We start from the raw sequence: 21879 nt of genomic DNA on the forward strand, positions 1-21879 counted from the left end.
ACTATAGAGCTGTACCAAAATTTGTAAACTAAAAAAATACTGTTAACTCTAATTAATGTGTGTTTTGTATATAAAAACTGTTCATGGAAAAGCAAAACACTTGAGAGATTCTATTCTTGTCAGGGTCATAAATTATTTTCAATAAAATTATGCATTGCCTGTAAAAAATGTTATGAATAATGAACCTTATTCATTATAATCGTGTAGCTTACTAGGTCTAATCTACCAATGGTCACCTAAAGAAGCATTCTTATTTATTTTAACATAATATGTTTAATATTAATAGCCCTTATACTTCAATGTTTAACATGACATTTTGTATAAACAATTACATACATTTCAAATAAGTTGTACTGTTTATATAGTAATATAATTACATCATTACAATTTACAGTTTCCAAAATAATGTAGTAATACCAAACTAGAACGAGCAGATATTTGTTTTTTCTTAATTTTAAAGTAAAATATGACATCAAATGACCAAATTGTAGTAAATCGCAGACTAATAATTCCAAAATCATTGAAAACCATAGGACGAACTTACCCTTGTAAGTTGAACTATATATTTAATTAGTTGTTTTGTATGAAAAAGATTGATTTTTAATTATAGTACAAGTAGGTATTCTTTTTGTTCTTCTAAACTTCCTATTAATTATTTTTTTTTATATATATATTTTCTTAATATTTGAAAGAATTAAACAAGTCTGATTAAGAGAGTAACTATTGAACTAAATTTCTATAGTGTATAAAATTCAGACTATTATTTAGTATTGACTTCTTTGATTAAGCCATGTGATATTAAATCAGTCTCTTTAATGTTCCACCCAAATTAGGTATAATATAATGTACCTACTAGAAAAAAAGACATAAATAATAAAGTAACAATTATAATTTATAATGTAATAAGTTGTAAGTTTTCTGTAATCTGTGATTAGTTTATTTTTATTATTGTTTGATACTTTGTCGATTTAAATTGTAAATACTTTTATATTGTTTTAAAAATTTTGTATTTATCGCTTGTGTAAGTAATGATTAGATACCTTTGCTTAATAAAATTCAATTAACAACAAGTATATATTGGGTACAACTATACAAGATCTGAAGCTGAATTATGAAGAAATATTCAAGTACCTATCTTATAAAATATTCGCAATTTAGCATTAAGTAAAATATATTTTTATTAATCTTAGCCTTGGCCATTAGTTACTATATAAATTATAGGTAGAACGTTTGTCTACAATCAGTACAGTCACTATGAAAGTACAAAGTCGAATAGTCGACACTCGACAGTTCGAATAGTTCGATACTTTGATAGGTAAACGACGATTCATTTTAATCAATAAACAGTGCTGTCACATGGTATAGTCGCGACGTCAATTTACTTAATACCTACTGTTATACTGAATCGGCTATTTAAGGCGTTAGACGACCGTTTTTTCTTATATTAATTAATAACTTTAGTAACTGCAGCTTGTACGTGGTACGTCACTACTTCAGTAATTACACAATATCATATACCTATTGTTATTATTTTTTATTCAAATAAATCCGTCTTGTTCTAATACCTGCATAGTGCATTGCGTGATAATTAGAAAATCCGTTTTTAACAGCATCGACGTTGATGGTTTTATAGTGCTCATAAATTCGAGGTAGGTATTTCGTTTTAATTTTAGTTCTATAATCTTAAAATTATACTTCGAGAGTGTAAGTTATTATTAAAATGCGACTTGTTGTTCCTAACTGACGATATATATTATGACACATTTTATAGACGACTGTATCTTCACAGAATTATAAAGCATAAAAGTTATGGCTCTAATTGTTAAAGACGAAGTAAGTAACGTTCATTTGTTGAACGATTCTTGGAAACTTTGGTATTGGAAATTCAGCGGAACTGTGGTCCCTGACGTCAATTGGACCGATAATTTGCACGGTTTGTGTGAATTTGACAGCGTTGAAAAATTTTGGAGGCGAGTACTTAAAACAAAATGTATAAATATAAAACATTATTAGAAGTTTTTTAAGTCACAAGGTGTACTTTGTATTGTTTATTGATCACTAAATAAGTGTTATAACTACCAACTTGCAAAGTTGCAAATAAAAATAAATAGTGTTTAAGAAAAATATTTTTCTTTTAAGTTAATATAAAATACATTCATTTTTTTTTAATTTAATTTGGTTAATTTTTATTTGACTCAATAAATTTTAAATTAATGCTGTACATTCAATAGAAACAGAATTTATTTTAAACCCAAATTAGTTATGTATTTTTATAAACTATAAAGAAAAAATATTGCTTTTTTAATTAGTTGTTTCTCCTATAAAAAATATGTTCTTATTACTTTTTTACTTTAGATACTAAATACATTATACTAAAGAAATAACTACACATTTAATATTTATATAGGTTTTATTTTTGTGTTTTATTTCACAGCATATTTAATCATATTAAAATGCCAAGTATGTTAACAACTGGTTGTGATTATTCTGTATTTAAATCAGATATAAAACCCATGTGGGAAGATCCAACTAACAAGAATGGTGGACGTTGGTTAATAAAGGATAATGGACTATTAGATCAGTACTGGATGGATATTGTAATATTTATTTTTATTGTACCTCTACTTAATATAAAAATTATACAAATATATATATTTATATATTTTAGTTGTTGAGTATGATTGGAGGAATGTATGATCCGTACAATGATAATATTTGTGGAATTGTGTATAATAGGCGTCAATACAGTAAAATATCTGTTTGGATCTCTTCATGTGATACAAATATTGTTAATGACATTGGGTAATGATGTATTTTATTTTTATGTGTATACTGGATGATTCTTTTATTTTAAATATATTTTTTAATGCTGTAATTTTTAAGTTTTTTACTTTTTTAAACGACAACATATATGTATTTATAATTTCATTTTCTAAAGCAGAATATTTTCCTTAGTATTTCATTTCCTAAAAGTCGAAATTTGGGATAAAAGTTTGAGAAAAGTATTAAAAATTAAAGTGAGTAAAGAAGACCAACATTTTGTGGTGTATCCCTGTACAGCTACATTCACAATAAAAATGTCACAACTCCTATACTAATTGTCCAAATTTTAATTTTTATGTATTGAAATATTCCAAATAATAATCTGCTTTAGAATATGAAAGTTTTCATTAAAAAAAGTAAAAAATAAAAAATTTTATTGACAAAAAATATAAAAAAGATTTAAAACATTGATAGATTTAGTATGTTTGATAAAAAAATTACCCTATATAGTTTAAAGCAAAAGTATTTTTTTTTTTTAGTTTAAAACTCAAGCATTACCTTAACACAAAAGAAAAGTTTAAATTTGAAAAACATAGTGAATTTTGGAAGAAGAAAATCAATTCACACAAGAAAATTTATTTAGGCCAAATGACGCAAACAAATGTATAAATATGTTATATTTAAATTAATATATTAGGCGTTTTTTTTTTATTCTGTTAAAACAATTCCATATTAATAAATTACTGTTAAAAAATTTAATTTGAATAATTAATGATAAAAGTATTTCATTAAAACTGATTAAGCTAATTAGTCTAATGATCAATAAACTATATTAAAATGCTAACACTGATAAAATTACGCAATGGAACCACACAATTTATTGTTGGAAAATTATTATTTTTTTTTTTTTGTTTACCAAATTACAATGTTTGTTTTCTTTTTTTATTTAAATAACTTGTCATAAATTAAATTTATGCTATTATAATATTTTAAGAGCACGCCACACCTGCATGTGTTGTCTGTTTTATACACGCATAACATCATTAAAAACTGTTTAGAGTGGGATGACTTTACTCTATTGATATTTATATTAGAATTGTCCAAATTATAAATCACATTGGGAAGAATTTTATTTGTGTAGTAGTGTGTTGCAAACTGGTTGATAATCTATGCTAAATCAAAAGTGTAAGCAATATTGATTAGTGATCATACAACCAGGACGGTCTACAATAACTTGTTCCAAATTTTTGGATTTGTGTCATCTAATACTGTAAGATTGTAGTCAAAAATAGAAAAATCATAGAATTCTTTTTTTTTAATCTTAATGCTATTCCTAAACTATAAGCTTCTAAAATCAATAACAATTCATGTAACAGCTCAATTTATTCTCTTTAATCTGTACCCTTCTTTCCACTAGCAGCAATTACTTCAGTTAATTACGTAAAACAGTTTGGAATAATTTCTGCATGTTTTCAAAATATTTTGGTTTTTCCTAAGTAAAATGAAAACTGAACAACAAGTCATAAGTAATATAATTTATAATAAACTAATTAATATTGACTTACAAATGGAATAGCTTCTCTAAAGTTTTTGCCAACTACCATCTGCATTCTGTTTTATTCTTTTAAGTTTTTTTTTATTTTTATGTCATTATCTTTAAAGTTAATCTAATATTAAAATATTTTTATGATATGAAAATGGGAATAATAAGTAATAATTATATGTTAATTAGTATATGCACAATACACTGCATACACACACAAACGTATGCTACTGGTAGCCGGTAGGTATTTTAAATTGTTATATTAACTATTTATATTGCATGCAAATGATGGCTATCTGGTCATCTTAACTCAAGTTTATATTTAGTATTTACTACTAAAATACTGAATAGAATTTTGTTTATTGTTTTCTGTATAAAATTCATAATTCATATTTATTCCATTATTACAATGTTCCTAATGGAAATTTTTATATATCTATGTATCTACACGGTATATGATATATTATAATGAAAAAAAACTTGTCAATTAATTTTATATTGTTAAGAAAGATACAGATGTTGGCTATAAATAAAGTAATAAGAGATTCTTTGTATAAAGTCAAATCTCCCCTTAATTTTTTTTAATGTTATAATTTATAATTTTTCTTGAAAATATATTATTTCATCGTTAATAGTGTAAAAGGCAAACCCCCATGGGTCACTTAGCTAAACAATTTTACTACCCAAAATGCAGGCTAAATTTGTGCATCTGTCTAAATCAATGGTTATTAACCTTTTTTCAAATGACGGAACACTTAACATTTTATGTTTTCGTGGAACACTGCCATAAAATAAAACATCGAAACGTATAATGTTTCTATACAGTATATTACAATGATGACTAGTGTTGTATACACGTCTTATATCTTTGTGTTTTATTTTAAAATTTTGTCAGAACACATACTGAGTTCACGAATACCTGTGTTCCACATAACACCAGTTAAGAACCACTGGTCTAAGTCATAAATATTTATTTGCAGATTGCAATCTTACTGATCTTTATTTCTGTTAAGATTGTGTTAGAAAACAATCATGTATATACAATATAAAAAAAATAATTACAAATAACACAACTACTTTTTTTTTTTGATAAATTAGAATTGCTCTACTCAATATGACATTAGGTATTCTTAAGAAAAAAACATTTTCATAATATTATACATTTAATTTATAAACCTAATTAGTACATGTTGAAATATAAAATACATTAATCAATAAAATATAAAAATAAAGTAATTCAAATATAAAATTTATTAAGCTAACTGTCCACAAGAACCAATTATTACTTTTTCAGTTGGCAGACCGGCCTTTGTTCCACATTTCTCTATTTTCTTCATAACATCAATTCCACTTAACACATGGCCAAACACAACATGTTTATTATCTAACCATTCCGTTCGAGCTGTACAAATAAAAAATTGTGAACTATTTGTATTTGGCCCAGAATTAGCCATAGATAAAACTCCCGGGCCAGTGTGTTTTAGTTCAAAATTTTCATCGTCAAACTTTTTTCCATAAATTGACAGTCCACCAGTACCATTGTTATTAGTAATGTCACCGCCTTGACACATAAAATTTGGAATAATTCTATGAAATGTAGTGTTTTGATACCCAAAACCCTTTTCATGGGTACATAAACAACGGAAATTTTCTGCTGTACGTGGCACAATATCAGCTCGTAGCATGATGATAATTCGACCAGCGTCTTTTTTACCAATTTTAATATCAAGATAAACTTGTGGATTTTTTGCTTCGTCTTTGCTTTTATCCTCTTCAATCTTTTTATCATCTTTGGGTTCTAAAGTCTTACCAGCATACTGTACAAGCCAATCATCTTCCGACCATACAGGTCTGGTTGAGCCTCTGTTGATCTTTTGAGGTTTTGCTAAATTAACTCGAATGGTGCGGCCAAATATCTCTGCTTCATTCATGTTGTCAATAGAATCCAACGCATCTTCAGGTTGTTCAAATTCAACAAATGCAAAGCCTCGATGTTTCTCTGATTCATAGTCTAATGGCATCTAAAATTCATAATACATTTTAGAATTGATTTAATTTACGTGTACTAATGGAAACAAAGACTGATTTATAAACACACATCAATGAGAATATTACCTGAACATCGACTATATCACCAAAGGGAATGAATGCAGATCTCAATACTTTATCATCAACTTCTTCAGCTAATCCACCTACATAAACCGTACGCTTCAAATACGATTTATAAGTATCAGCGTCGTTCATATTGTCAGTATTTATAAAAATTATTAAACGTTTAAAAATTGTGTACCTACGACTTAACCGACAACAATCGAAACTTTCAAGATTGAAGATAGTAACTAGTAAGATACTTTGCCGGTAATCAGTATCTTTATCATTCATCAAGAAATAAACAAAATACAAATTATTAGGTTAGGTTATTATATGTTTATTTTTAAAATAAATTAAAAAACAAATCAAAATTTGGTTGTTGAAAAAAACTCAATAAACTTTACCGATGGCTATTTCCATATTTATTTTGTCTTTTTAAATTTTAAATCAAATATTTATTGCATTTTAAGCAAACGTAAGAGTTTAACGATTAAAAATTGTTTGATAGGACAATGCATATTATGAAAATCATTCTATAATATCAAGAAATTAAATTTTACATTTTCTTGAGACACATATTTATCTAGAGGACTTTAAAGACTGAAGATCATTCAGTATTTCAGTTAGTTGAGGTTCTAACTTTCATTTTCATATTTAGAATTTGGATATTTTGATTCTTGTTAGGTCATATTACGATTTAAGATACTAATGATACTATTATCATTTTATCATAATCTATAAAAATTTATATATTATCAGATATAAAAAACTGATAAAAAAATTCTCTAATCTTTACATTAAAAATTCAAGTTATTACTTATTAGAAAAATTAATAATTATAGGATTTTCTATTCTGCGTCTAACTCTTTGTTTTGTGTCATCGCTATCTTGTTTACCGTCATTCAAATTCCAAAGTTACCATGTCTCGACAGAACACGAGATTAGACGTTAAGAAAGTTGTAAGTATTTGTTCCATTTGATACTAAAAAATTTTCATATTAAGTAAGATCATGCTAAACTAATACCTATCATTAAAATTGAATATATTCAACAACTAGGTAGGTACCTTCAATACTAGTCACTTTCTATACAGGCGAGTGACTTTCCCAGTTGGTTTCTACTTATTACAATATATTTTTGACTTAATCAACGAAGATATTTTATATTATTGATAAAATTCAGGATAACCAATTTTACCATCATTATTATAAATGTTCAAGATTTAGAAATATTTTTTAATTTTGTACCCATATAAATGAAATGTTTCACAGAAAACTTTTGATAATACTATAAATGATTTTGTATTATTATATTATTTATTTATACTTCATATTATTAAAGGTACCTACTATACTTCTTTTTATTCTTATTTATTAGGTACATCATACTTATTTGAATGTTAATTGATTCACAAATTATTTTCAGAACTCTGAGTTATTTACTTTAACTTATGGAGCCATAGTGTCACAATTAATGAAAGACTATGAAAATGTGGAAGATGTAAACAAACAGTTAGATCGAATGGGTTATAATATTGGAGTACGAATGGTTGAAGATTTTTTAGCGCGTACTAATGCTGGAAGATGTTATGACTTAAGAGAAACTGCTGATAAAATTCAGGTTAGAATTGTGTTTATATTTTAACTAGTAACTAATTACTAGACTTGGTAGTGTTCATAATTTATCATATCTTTTTATTTTAGTATGCATTTAAAATGTACTTGGGTATAACTCCGGCTTTAACTAATTGGAGTGCTGCTGGAGATGAGTTTTCCTTAACATTTGATACTAATCCACTAACTGAGTTTGTGGAACTACCAGATAACTATCAAAATCTCAAATATAGCAATATACTTTGTGGAGCCTTGAGAGGATCATGTGAAATGGTATTTATGATATAATATTTAAAATAAGCATATGTGGTATAGTAAAATATAACCACAGATTAAATATTTTGTCTTTATGATAAAAAATTCAATTGGGAATTACTATAATACAAAATGTGTATCATGTAAAAAATAAAATATATTTAAATATATTAATTATTATTTAAGACAGTTGACAAAATTAAATTAAATTATTAATTTCTTACATTACTTTTTCAAATAATAAATTTAGTGTCATGAAAATTTTTTATAATAAAGGAAAATTTTATTCAGGATCTATTTAGAACATATTGTAAAATATTATCCTACAGGTACTAGAATTAGATAATTTTACAAAACAGTTTTTATTTTTATTATTATCCTGTATGAAAATAATATGTCATTAATATTATTCTCTAGCGCTTTATTGTGTTGAGATATAAATAAAATGTATGTTTTAACAATTTTTGTGTTCAAATAATTTTTGTACAAACAAAATATAATTAAAAATATTATAATTAGTTGTTATATGTTAGGTACAAATGGATGTGTCTTGTTGGTTTGTGCAAGATCAACTTAAAGGTGATTTGGCCACTGAATTGCGAATAAAATTCAACAAAAGGTTAGAAGATGCTATTCCTGCTGGAGAAGACTAATTTGACTCGGACTTATCTGTAAATTAAATTATTATTATAATATATTATATTTTATTTCATTTTTTACCTTAATATTATCTCATAAATTTGTTATCATCTATAAATAATTAAATATTATTTTATATTATATAGAAACCTTTATTTTCATTATTTGTAGTCTGATTAGTTGAAGGCGCTTCATCATCACTTTCTCCACCACTTTTTGTTTTTACAGAGTCACTATCAGATTCATGAGCATCATTCTTTTCAGTACTACCAGTGGCTACTAAATATGTCTCCCATTTCTTTAAACGTTCTTCAGTTTCTTCAGGTGTTTCAGTGACTCTAAAAAATTAAAAATATATTTAAATATAAATTATAATTAAAAATGAACTGTTTATAATTATTTAAATAGATTATACACACTTGTATTTAGTTTTTCCATCCCATGTTTCAGCAGTAATCTTTCTTTGTCCAAACCACCTATTATTTAATAGTTGCACACAAGCATCAGCTGCATCAGGTTCCTTAAAATTGATTTGAGCAACGCCCTCTGGATGTCTCTTTAAAAAAACAGTATATAGTTAAGAATTATATTTATAAACTAAACATTTTGAAAGTATTTCAAATTAGTGTAATTTATTTGATGTTTTTGAAACCCGAAGACTAACATGTACTTCTAAAAATGTTAACCATTAAAACCTTATAATCTATCGACGAGTCATCGGAGGCGAAAAAAGTACATTTTCACCATTTCTAGTTTCTATAGAATCTAGATATCTTCATGTACCTCTATATTCTCTTAATTTAGTATAATATTTTATAATGATATTATATGAATAGAGTATGTATGAATAAAATTTAGATATTGATAGAAGTATGATTAATATATCAAGTTAATTATCTAGATTCATATTGAAACTTGAGATGAAGTAACAATGTAAAATTGGTATTCATAACAGTTTAAATAAAACAAAACTGGTGATTCATAATAAATTATTAAATACTTACATCATACACAATTACTTTTTTCACTACACCACATTTTGAACATTCTTCCCTGAGATCTCTTTGATATTCTAAGAGTAATGAGACATCATTGTCAAATGTTTCTTTTTCAAATAGATTTTTGACAATCACAACATTTTCATGTTTTCCTCTTCCACCCACAATTTTGTCAGGCCTCCAATCAAATAACCTTAAGAAAAACAGATACATTTATTCTAGAGAACATTATAATATACAATGTATACTAGATCAATGTTTATCATAGTGGAATTTAAAAATTACTTTTCTTGAATTTTTTTCATCTTTTCTTTATCTTTTCGCTTTTTCTTTTTTGGTTTTAATGATGGGTCATACTTTTCTCCACGCATAGTAAATTTGGCTTTTTCCACGCGGATCTCTTTTTCGCGAAATACGTAACCATCCAACAACTTCAATGCTAGATCTACTGATTCTTTCTAAAAATGAATAACAGGTTATAAGTAATAACAATAAAAATATTAAAAATCATAATCGTAAAATCCTCATAAATTTAATAGCTATAAGCAACGTGTTTTCCTCCTATAAAAATTTTTATAAGTTATGATTTATAAATAACGTCATTGAAATTTGAAAGTTATAAGGTCAACTTGATAAATTTGTCATACTATTTTCTGTCAATAAGTAATGGTTATGATGCCATCGTGTATTAGCGTAATAACTCATAATATATGAATTATGACTAACATTAGAACTTGTCTAACATACTAACATAGTGCATTACCTCATACCATGCATAATATATCCACTGATGATTGATTGAAATAGTTATTGTAGACTTTAGGCGTACCTATGAGGTCCTAAATAAAATATAAGAAAAAAATGATCCTATACATCCCACATACAGCTGTAATGATATACCTAATAATTTACTTATTCGTCAACTGAGCTTTAAAGAGGGAATTTAAAAATATTCTAAAGTTATAATTAAATAAATACTTAAAAAATTATAAATTAAAATACTACCGGTTTTAGAATCGAAACAATTATAATACGAGTTATCTCTCAGTTCTCACTATAAAAATAGAACCCCATTGAATTACATCATAATTTATCTCAACGTATAGTAGGTAGATAATATGTACTACTATTAATTATTATAACTAATGTTGTTAGGTATTATAGTGTATATTGTATTACATTTACCTACTAACGATTTAAGATTTTTACGTATTCACGCAAGTGTTAAACGTGGAAGTTAAATTTTTTTAACGCTACATTAATATTATTTTATTACCGTAGTCCGTAACTATTCAGAACTTAAAATGCATAACATAATAATGTACCTAATAAAATAATAATAATCTCACGGATCCGGACGTACTGCAGAGCCTAAGAAGTGGGATTCAAATTTATTGTACTAAATAAATACATTTGTACACTCATTACTTCTAAAACTCAAATGTATACGACATGGTATATTAATTATTATGTGAAGTTAAAATTTAAAAAAAATATGTATCGATATTTTTTATTCAATTTTGAACAAAAGTCATAATTATGTGTATACTGTATAGGAAAAAATATGAAATATAACAATACCTACCAATATATTTTATACAACACAATCATCGTCACTCACACACCCATAATTACAAATTAAAAGAATATATAAACATTAATGGCTTTATGTAGTAATAATATTTTGCAAGATGCTTCAATCGCTGTAATATTAATTACAACTACAATATTATTATAATCATAAAAACTATTTATTTTCAATATTTACAGTTGAATAAAACATAATGACTTCATAAAACCGTTCAATCTCTATAGGCAAAAAGAAAAAGAAAACGAAAATTTTTCAGTTGAGATAAATTGACTAATTCAAAATTATGCCCAAAAACAAAATAAAATTTTTGTTGGTGAATAGAGGGATGACGCATAACTGTGATAGGCTAAGGCATCAACAAATCTAATTGTGGTCATAGGTATAATCCTATACTATATAGATAGACCTATAGGACCAATAGACTATAATATAGTATACTAGAATCAGGGCCGTATACCGCTTAGGGTTGTTAAGGCTAAAGCCTAGGGCGGCAAATTTTAATGGTCAACACGAAATAGCAAATTTTACCTATGTAAATTAGGTGGCAAAAACCTTAATCCGGCCCTGACTAAAGTATAATTGATACATTACGTATTGCCATTGTACTGTACAAATCTGTACATCAGGTACAAGGTAAATAGGTAAGTTGGGTTCTAACTATACGTATGGCAAAAACATCAAGTTTCTCTAAGTTACCCCTAAAATAAATAGAAAACCTTTATTGAAACCTATTTACGTAACCATTAATATTTAACATTGCTTTTTTTAGTATTTAATGTCCCCCGCGAGCATAAGTATAAATTCCGTTATTTACGCAAATACAATTAAAATTTTTACATTTAATATCAAGGTACAAAATAACAATAAACACAAAAGCTTTTGAATTTAAGGAGTGGTAATTTAGTTTAAAACAGTTTAACAATGTATAGTTTTTAATGATAATAATTATTTCAGGAAGGGCGTTAACATGCAAATTATATTGGTTTATTTTTAGGAGTGTCTTGGGGGAAAATATCTGAGAATCTATGGACTAATATCGGTAATATTGGTAAATATCAAACATTTAATATGACTACATATTTACATAGACAATATCTAAAATTAAAAAAAAACCATCGATATAATATTTAATAAAAATATGTTTAAGAATTACGTAAGTAGTAGTAAAATTAAAATAAAAAAATTAAAAAAATGTTATTTTAAATTTATAAAATCGATTTAACCACTGGTCTCAAAACGATTCTGAGTGAGAAAAATTAAAAACAGATTACTTCGTCAACTTAAACATTAAAAATTATTGTAAGTTAAGTGAAGTATATATGTAATAATATGTTTAAGACATTTCATTTTATACTAAAAATTAGATGATATTGAATATCGGTATCGATGAAATAATGACTAATTATAGCTTAAAAAAATAAAACAACTATTTTCAATGTCATGCTATTTAAAATTGATAAATATCTGTAGTAGTTATAAGAGCATAAAAAGTAATACATATACGGCTATACCCACTACAATCGTTAACCATTATTTTTTTTATAGATTTATTTAATATGCGAAACATATATATAATATATATATACATATTTTTATGAAAAAAAATGCGTAATAATACATGTTTAAAATTTAAATTAGCCGAATAGTAAATTTAAAAATAAGATACCAACTTCTATTATTTATTTTTCATTTTTTTTTTTTTTATATAATATCAACACCAAACGGCGCGGCATTTACAAAAATAGTGTACCAACTTAAATTTAATAAGATTGATTAATTAAACTAACATAATTACAATATAAAGACAAAAATAATAGTTAAAAAGTATATACCTAAATAAAGAATAGATAATTTTAGTTGTATCTAAGAAATTATGAGCTGTTATTAGAAATTGACGTCATGTTTTTATGTTTATATATAAAATAAATACTTATCTACATTTTACTTTTTCTTTTAAAAAATGAAAATTTCAAAAATACAAAAAGTATTCCCAAATGATTTTGTCTATTGAAATACAATACATATGAAAAATGTACCTAATAGAAAATACTACTAATTAAAAATATAAAATCAACATACTTGTAATTATACATATAAGTTTCAGTACCTACCAAACATAACTAGTTTACTTATATATTATTATTATTATTATTTTTTAATATAAGTATCAATATTTACTGGAATTCATAACGCGATGTTTTATAGCTTAATTGGCTGGATGATCAAACTCGCCCGAAGGTTGAATAATGAATAAAAAACCGTAAACTGGGAAGTCTATAGAAACATTTTAGTATTAAAGTGTAACTGAACAAGTGAAGAACAACGTTTCTTAGCGATTTTTTTCCTTTTCCAAACTAAAAATGAATTTTAAAATATTAGCCGAGTTAAAAATTGTTTCTTTTTATTTAATAATAATTGGTAGGTTAAAAAAATTAAAAAAATTAACGTATTTTTCACATTTTATTTTTATTTTACAGTTTCATGTTATATGTGTGAATCCAAATTAATGTACAATTGTCAAAACGGATTTTCAAAATTTGGAAGTAATTGTTATTATTTAAGTAAAGAAACTGCGACATGGCAAGAAGCTTTTTTCGAATGCAAAAACTTGGCAAAAGGAAGTAAACTTGTTGTGCTTGCTAAAGAAGTGGAGGATCATAACATTAGAAAATTTTTAAAATATAGAAAAAATGGTAATTTTTTTAATCTGTTGCGTAGTTACCACTAAAGGTAATACAAATAATTAATCTATTTCAATATTTTTAAATACCTACCTACTGAATAATATATACATAATCTTCAGAAACAAAAGTACTTGTACATTACCTATGGCAGTATTTACTATATACAAACAAAGTGTGCTATACACTATATTCCATAAACAACCATATACATTTATTTAAAAAATCGAATTATTCATAAGTTTAATTTTAAATAGACTTTTTAAAACAATTCTAAAATAACTTTAATAATAAATAGCTTAAAAAAATATTTATTTTATAAAATTATTCTAATTATTAAAATAGTATATGTAAGCATTTGTTTAATACTTCATAAATTAGTGATGAACTATTATATAGAGAAAATAAAATATAATTTTTTTTATTATTATTATACTAACTAAGAGTTTAAAGAAGCAGGTAAGTGAGTACCACTCTGCTGTACATTAGGTGCCGGGTATATCACTGTTATATATTATGGGAGTGTTAAATTTGAATCCATTGATAGTTATCATTGTATACGAAAAACAATTCTAAATGAAGATTTGTTAGCCTAGGATATAATTTCCAGTGGTTGGTGAAAAAGATAGTTTATGTTTTAATGGCTTGAATACACCATAAAGTTTAAGTTCTTTTATAATTATTGTAAGCTAAACTTATGGCCAATTTTCAACTCTTAGCTATTTATACGAATTTTATTATGAATTATACCTACAAAATTATTTGCAAATATTCATGATTTTGACGAATTTTTATCAATATTTCAAATACCTACTAATAAAAAAAATAGTGAATATGTTTTCTTATAATTTTTTAATCACTATAAGAATAAGTTATGAGGAACTTTGTATTAAATTTAGAAGTATTTTGACTAGGTCAAAAAAATGTAATCGACACTTCAAAAAAAAATTATCAGAAAAATCGAAAATTACAGTTATTTATAAATAGCTAAAAAAAAAAAATTAAAATATTTTGAAAACTAAATCATGTAAGGAAAATGCCAATCTAAAAAACTAGTGAAAATTTCAAGTATCTATGACTTACACTTTTTGAATAATAACAAATATTTAAAATAGTTTGAGGATAAATCGTTATCGTTACAAAAATTTAAAATACATACGCACTTAAAATTGTTCCTATGATAATGCTTCCAGTTTTCTCTATAGCTACTTGAAGAAAAATTTATGGAAAATTTGGTGTTGAATTTTTAATCCTTAGTTATAAACACAACATTTTTTATGATTTTTCAACTTTAAAATTACTTGTAAATTTTGGGGATTTTGACATATATCGTAAACATTTGAACTATTAACGCTTATAAAAAAAAATTGTGACAAACAATTTTTGATTTTTTTTTAACTACAATAAGAACAACTTATAGGGAACCTTGTATTAAATTTTTAAGTTTTTTTAGCCATCCAATATCTTTTTATCGACACTTAAAAAAAATTCTCAGAAAAATCGAAAATTTCAGTGGTCTATAAATAGCTCAAGAAAGTCGAAATATTTTGAAAATTTAACAGTATATAGATAACACTAATATAAACATCTGGTGAAAATTTCAAGTTTTTACGGTGATTTGTTTTTGAGTTAAAACCATATAAAAAAAATTTGGCGGAAAACTGGTTTTGCGTGAAAATTCCCGTTTTTCCGAAATTTTATTTTTGTTTTTCTCGATTTTTTTGAAAACTTTATTTTTGACCTCTATAATGCACCAAGGATATTCATTTTGTAATCGGAAACCATCTCCAAAGTTTGATATTGAAGCATTATTTCGACTAGTTATGCTGTACACAGTCACAAAAAAAAACACACATCATTGTAAAATCAACACATTCATCACTCTGTTCAGAATCTAAAAATATTATACAATATGCAATGAAAACTAAGATATCTCAAACTGAATTTATATGTTTTAATCACAAATTTATAAATTGTATTGCCATTAATCAACACAAATACTCAAAATTTTATAAAATAAAAAAGCATTCGCTTAAAACTAAAAATCCATAAAATGTGTATAAAAATATGAACAATCAACTTTTTTTTTCATAGTGTCACCTAATTTTTAGTTTACTAAGCAATAAATCTAAAAACCCGCAAAAAACATGCAAATACAACAATTTCCAAATCCTAGTTTTTACTAAATATGAAAGACTGACTATTAAGTATAATATGCTTATATATCATATTAATAGTTTATACTTTATAATGTTAATAACCTAACCTACATCATATTCATAACAACATTTATCCTAGGAAAAGCCTGGTTCGTTTGTTGTAGTATTATATAGTGTTTAACTGAAAAGACTAACAGATATAACTTTTATTCTAATTAATTAATTATTAAAAAGAACAAAAAATATTTATTATTACCATGAATGGGCAGCATTAAAGATATTGCATTTTGTGTCGTGTACATGATATTCATAAACTCATAGACTTATAATAATTACTAATAGATTAGAACTATACATAAACAGCAGCATTATGAGAATTGTACCAACATATTATATGAATTAATGCAGCTTGTCTTGACAATAACCGTGCATGCTTACTATTATTATAGAATGTATAGTGTAAATCAACATGGGATAGTAGCATTGATTAAATATACTTAACTAAATATATTTAATCAATGGTAGTAGTGTTATATAAAACATAATATGGCAGACCATGAGTACTGAACTTTAGTTACCTTGTTGTACTAATTCATACAAGTACTCTGCTGACAGTGCACAATATGTATAATATTTTATGGGCATTATTGTAATAATTAATTACATTAACAATATATTTAGATAATAAACTGATTTTCATTTTATTAAATTATATATTAATAATATTAAATTTAGCCTATTTGCACTTAATGTGCTTATCTCTGGTTATTACTTATTTTAGGTGATCAGTTCATCACAATTGTCAGTTATTTCTGTTACACACTATTAATTATAGCAATTTAAAGTTAAACACAGAAATAGTATTATAAATAAAAATAAATGAACAAACTTTAAAATTATAATGTTTCAAAATTATTTTAAATAATATAATTAACCTAAACATTTGTATTTTGGTTTATTTAGAAACAAAAGAAAGATGGATAGGGGGCATTTATGATTGGAGCCAAGACCAATGGAAATGGGCAACATCAGGACGTAAAATTCGATACAACAGATTTGAAACAATACAAAATTTTAACAATGATAAAAACGATCAATGGCAGTGTTTATCACTAGATCCAAGTATTGATTATAAATGGAATGCACAAAGCTGCTTACAAAAAAAAAACTTTATATGTGAAACAAAACCTCAACCAGAATGTGTAAACATTACAGTTTAAAAAAAAATTAAATATTCATAAAAACCATAATAAAATTTTAAATCCAGTTAAAAGAAACATATTAAATGATTTTAAGAATATTTGAAATATTTATTATTTCCTATTCATAACTTTTAAGTTACACAACTAGTATTTAATAAGTTTTAAAATTATTAAAAACAAATTAACATTTAAATTAAATAATTTGTTAAGAAAATATATAACTTTAAATCTTAATTCCAAGAAAAATAAATATCAACAAAGTAGTATCAGTGGTGCAACTCAAAAAAAATTTCGAGAAGGTTACATTAATATAACATAATATATTGTCAGGTGTACTGACATGAAGGAGTACTGTGGCCTTGGAAAAATTTCGGAGGGGGTTACAACCCCTTAACCCCTCCCCTGGTTACGCCACTGAGTAATGTAGTAACAATGCAGATATTTATCTGTAGCACTGAGATATAAAAATTATATGTTTTCAATAAATTCAAAATAATCTTAAAATATCAAACATAATTTTGTAACTAAGTAAAATAAACAATAAAATATAATATTCCAACTCCAAAGTACAAATAATTTGTACAATACATTCATATAAAGTTTTGTAGGTTTAATAATCAGTATATAAAAACTAAACAAATGTATGTATTTTTACTTTTGATTAAAAATAATTTAAGCAGTGTTTAAAAATTACAAAATATAACAATACATTAACAGTATAAATGTATTATCTATAATATTAAGTAATATATTTTTTTTTTTTTTGGAAATTAAATAAATAACATCGTCCATTATAATTTATAAATTATAAGAAACTATTGAGCTTATTAAAATATATTAATGATTAAAATTTTTTCATACCTAGTGTTTGTAATATTATTATAATAAATAAGTACAATACCTTTATATATGTGCATAGAGCATCTCCTTTAAGAATGTTTGTGCCTCGTTCAGTATAAAGCTTAATTTTCATTTGACCATTATCGATATCTTTCATGACCAATCCACATTTTTGCATTAAATCAATAAATTCCTGTTCAGTTATATCTAATGGCAAATTTGAGACGTATACTTTGGTGTTATGCTCTTCGTCGATCTCAAACCAATCTAAAAATCAGTTAAAAAATTATAAAATTTTTTATTTATTGATTTTATACAAATTTGAATAATAAGCTTAATTAATACAATAATAAATAGCACAAGAATAAAGGAATGAAGAGACCTCCCATTGTAGATACTTCATTAAGAGATAGTAAAAATTAAAAAAAATAAAGTTAAAAATAAGTTTATTAATTTACTTGGTTCAGAAGGTTGTGGTAGTTTCCTTTTTTCAGGTTCAGATTTTACACCAGAAGCATCCAAGGTAGATTCAGATTTATTTTCTATACTTTGAGCTCCATTAGTATTTGTTTTCAATGTATTTGCACTATTTATGTTCACAGCAGAATTGTCACTTGAATTAAATCCATAACTGAGTTGATAATGAGCCATAAAATCATCATCAATCTGACACAATAAAGTACAATTTATCAAAATATTAATAAATATTAAATTTACACAGTTTAAAAAAGCTAATAATTTATTCATACACAGTATGTTTGAAAAATTCTCTAACTAAATTTTCTGGACTGATTTGTTGTGAATTTGTTCCAAATGAAGAAAGGGTGAATACTAAGTTTTATTTGGAAGTGATGAAACGCCTAATGCATCTAATTAAATCAGTTGGACTTTCTTGCATAACAATTTTCCAGCTCACACGGCAGCACTTTTAACACGCTTTTATGCTGAAAATCGAATCACCATCCTACCACACTTTCCTTATTTATCCAATTTTGATCCGGCAGATTATTTTTTATTTTCAAAGCTCTAGCTGAAGATAAAAAGTCACTTTTTTGACATAATTCCAGCAATCCTAATATCTTGTACAGAGCTATTAAAAGCATTCAGAGAATGGGTTCTTCAGAATGTTTGAACAACTTTACACCGGTAATGGAAAGAGCGTATAACTAGACAAGGACTTTATGTAGAGGGTTAATGTTAATAAATTCGTTATTTTTAAATCTATATTTTAGAAAAATTTAGTTTGGGAACTTTTCAAACATACTTAGTATTACAGTTACTAATAAAATCTTATTATAGATTCTGAGCTAAGTAATTAATGTATTGCTTTTAAAATTATTTATGGGAAAATAATAATTAATTAATAATTTATACATAAGGGCGATTCTCTTAACAGTTAATTATTTCAAATTATAATACCATAAAAGGATTAAACGATTATTTAATTTTTTATGATTTAGAATTTAATCTTTTTAAAACTAACATATAATCTAATAAACATTGTGTTTTTAATTCTTGAACAAATAAGTAGACATTTAAATAAGTCTTAATGTGTTCTTATTATGTAATTGTTAAACATTATTATATTAAGTCATTCCTATAAATTTGTTAATTGTGCTGGATCAATAATGCATACTCTATAATCTGGTTATATCTATAGTCTATTATAACTATTTTAATATCAATATAAATGTGTGCCTTATGAGAAAAACTTATCTAGAAGTTGTATTATAGTTTTATTAGAAAATAAATTTAACCATTTAGTAGTTTGAAAACAATGTGGAGTCCCTCATAAGTCCGCATTCTGTACATTTCCAACGCTTATAACAAATTAAAATTTATGCTGTGTTACTGAATTTAACCAATTAGACCTCATTAGAATTTAGAATACACAATGTAATAAAAATAAGAATTATTATAATGTACCTTAGGAAACCAAGCATTTTTTTCTCTATCCCAAATGTAAACTGTTCCATCAGCTGGATCAGTATAAGTTTGAGTTAAACCATCATGTCCATACTTTCCTTTGCTCATATCTTGCCGCTTTACTGTACGCTGAATTCTTCCTTTTTCATCATCATCATCATCAAATTCTTCTCCATCATTAATATCATCAAAGGTTTTGTCTTCTACCAAACTTATGGTTTCTCTTTTTTGAACTTCCCATTTATTAGAGTTGAGATCCCATAAGTAGGAAATATCTAAAATAATAATTTGTTTATAAATTAACATTTAATTAATTTACCCGTGAAAATAAATAATAGTTAAATACAGTAAACAGAAAGTTTATTAAGTATAGGTACCTATTTCTTTTTGTAATTGACTAAAAACAACAATTTTTGGTTAGATTTACAGGTTATGAATTAGCGATTGTTAAACCTAATAATTTATTGCTTAATGACTAATGTATATAAGACATAATTACTTGTTTGTTTATCAGTATATTTGTATGTTTTTAAAATTTCATCATATTCATAATTTTCAAAGCCTTTTTCAGCCCAAGTTTTTTTTTCTTTATTCCAAGTATACTCTTTTTTAGTATTTGGATCTGTGTAAAAACATACACCATCTATATATTTATAGTTACTGTCATCGGAGTTTGAAATATCTGGTGGAACTGATGTTGAGCTGGAGTCCATGTTGATCTAATTCACTACAAGTCCTAAAATCAAAATGCAACAATTAAGTAAACACTCAACCTCGATTATAAAAAAAAAATGAAGATTTTATATAAATGAATACTTACAATTTTCATGTTAAATAGCCCACCAACGTATTACAAAATACAAATACAATTGGGTACCAAATTATATACTACCAATATACAATATCGTAGTATCGTACCTACAGTCGTGATTACAAGTTGTTTTTTAAATTATATCTATGGTGTGCTATATTATGTACAGCATGAAGTTAGAAATTGACCAAGCCACTGATAAGGAACACCTCATATAATAGACCATAGCTGAATCGTATAATAAGTTGCCTATGTTATGCTCCTAAAAATGCCTCTAAAATCTCAATTATATTAAATTTTGTTCAAACTATTCGATTAATGTCCTAGGGTCTAGTTAGGCTAGTTAACACTACAATATTTATAAAACAATTATTAAACATCAACCTAATTTATCATCATATATCTTTTACAAATAATGTGTATACATAGTTGAACTATAAATAATAATTAATTAGTTTTAAAATTACCTGTTCACCAAATGTTTATATTAGCGTTATTTATGCACGGTTAAATTTTCAAAATATTTCGACTTTTTTTGAGCTATTTAAAAGATAACTGAAATTTTCGATTATTCTGAGTATTTTTTTTTTTTTTTTTTGAAGTGTTGATAAAAAAATGTTGGTTACCCAAAAAACTTGAAAATTTAATATAAAGTTTGTTATAAGTTATTTTTATTGTAGTTAAAAAAATCAAAAATCGTAAGTCACAATTTTTTTTATAAGCGTTTGAAGTTCAAATTTTTACGAAATATGTCAAAACCACGAAAA

General features: G+C 25.2%; 4 protein-coding genes across 10 annotated transcripts; 2 read left to right on the forward strand and 2 right to left on the reverse strand.

The window, feature by feature from the left end:
- Positions 1-1146: 1146 nt before the first annotated feature.
- On the forward strand, positions 1147-3768 carry LOC114119873 (eukaryotic translation initiation factor 4E-like). Of its 4 annotated transcripts, none has more exons than XM_050203968.1 (5): positions 1147-1704; positions 1772-1970; positions 2435-2597; positions 2669-2802; positions 3303-3768. In XM_050203968.1, exons 2-5 carry the CDS (start codon positions 1810-1812, stop codon positions 3430-3432), a joined length of 588 nt encoding a protein of 195 aa, XP_050059925.1. In that variant the 5' UTR covers positions 1147-1704; positions 1772-1809; the 3' UTR covers positions 3433-3768. The 4 variants fall into 4 exon arrangements, with proteins under 4 accessions (XP_050059925.1, XP_050059924.1, XP_027837398.1 ...); XM_050203967.1 differs by having other exon boundaries at positions 1147-1649; positions 1790-1970; XM_027981596.2 differs by having other exon boundaries at positions 1148-1649.
- A 1682-nt stretch (positions 3769-5450) lies between these two features.
- On the reverse strand, positions 5451-7068 carry LOC114119875 (peptidyl-prolyl cis-trans isomerase E). Its single transcript, XM_027981599.2, has 2 exons — positions 6422-7068; positions 5451-6327 (listed from the first exon to the last, which is right to left on the reverse strand). Exons 1-2 carry the CDS (start codon positions 6686-6688, stop codon positions 5560-5562), a joined length of 1035 nt encoding a protein of 344 aa, XP_027837400.2. The 5' UTR covers positions 6689-7068; the 3' UTR covers positions 5451-5559.
- Positions 7069-7170: 102 nt separating this feature from the next.
- On the forward strand, positions 7171-17633 carry LOC114119864 (trafficking protein particle complex subunit 3). Of its 4 annotated transcripts, none has more exons than XM_050203969.1 (5): positions 7171-7356; positions 7823-8017; positions 8101-8283; positions 8799-8936; positions 13971-14186. In XM_050203969.1, exons 1-4 carry the CDS (start codon positions 7318-7320, stop codon positions 8916-8918), a joined length of 537 nt encoding a protein of 178 aa, XP_050059926.1. In that variant the 5' UTR covers positions 7171-7317; the 3' UTR covers positions 8919-8936; positions 13971-14186. The 4 variants fall into 4 exon arrangements, with proteins under 4 accessions (XP_050059926.1, XP_027837385.1, XP_050059927.1 ...); XM_027981584.2 differs by lacking the exon at positions 13971-14186 and adding an exon at positions 9133-9303 and having other exon boundaries at positions 7172-7356; XM_027981585.2 differs by lacking the exons at positions 7171-7356; positions 7823-8017; positions 8101-8283; positions 8799-8936 and adding exons at positions 12343-12541; positions 13699-13911; positions 17297-17633.
- LOC114119863 (HIV Tat-specific factor 1 homolog) lies at positions 8670-21284 on the reverse strand. The gene is made up of 10 exons (XM_027981583.2): positions 21122-21284; positions 20801-21037; positions 20302-20576; positions 18834-19041; positions 18437-18642; positions 10188-10360; positions 9909-10095; positions 9324-9460; positions 9055-9242; positions 8670-8934 (listed from the first exon to the last, which is right to left on the reverse strand). The coding sequence occupies exons 2-10, from the start codon at positions 21012-21014 to the stop codon at positions 8915-8917; spliced, it is 1608 nt and encodes a 535-aa protein (XP_027837384.1). The 5' UTR covers positions 21015-21037; positions 21122-21284; the 3' UTR covers positions 8670-8914.
- Between the last annotated feature and the right edge of the window lie 595 nt (positions 21285-21879).

Source organism: Aphis gossypii, chromosome 3 (assembly GCF_020184175.1).
Source record: "Aphis gossypii isolate Hap1 chromosome 3, ASM2018417v2, whole genome shotgun sequence".
Taxonomy (NCBI): domain Eukaryota; kingdom Metazoa; phylum Arthropoda; class Insecta; order Hemiptera; family Aphididae; genus Aphis; species Aphis gossypii.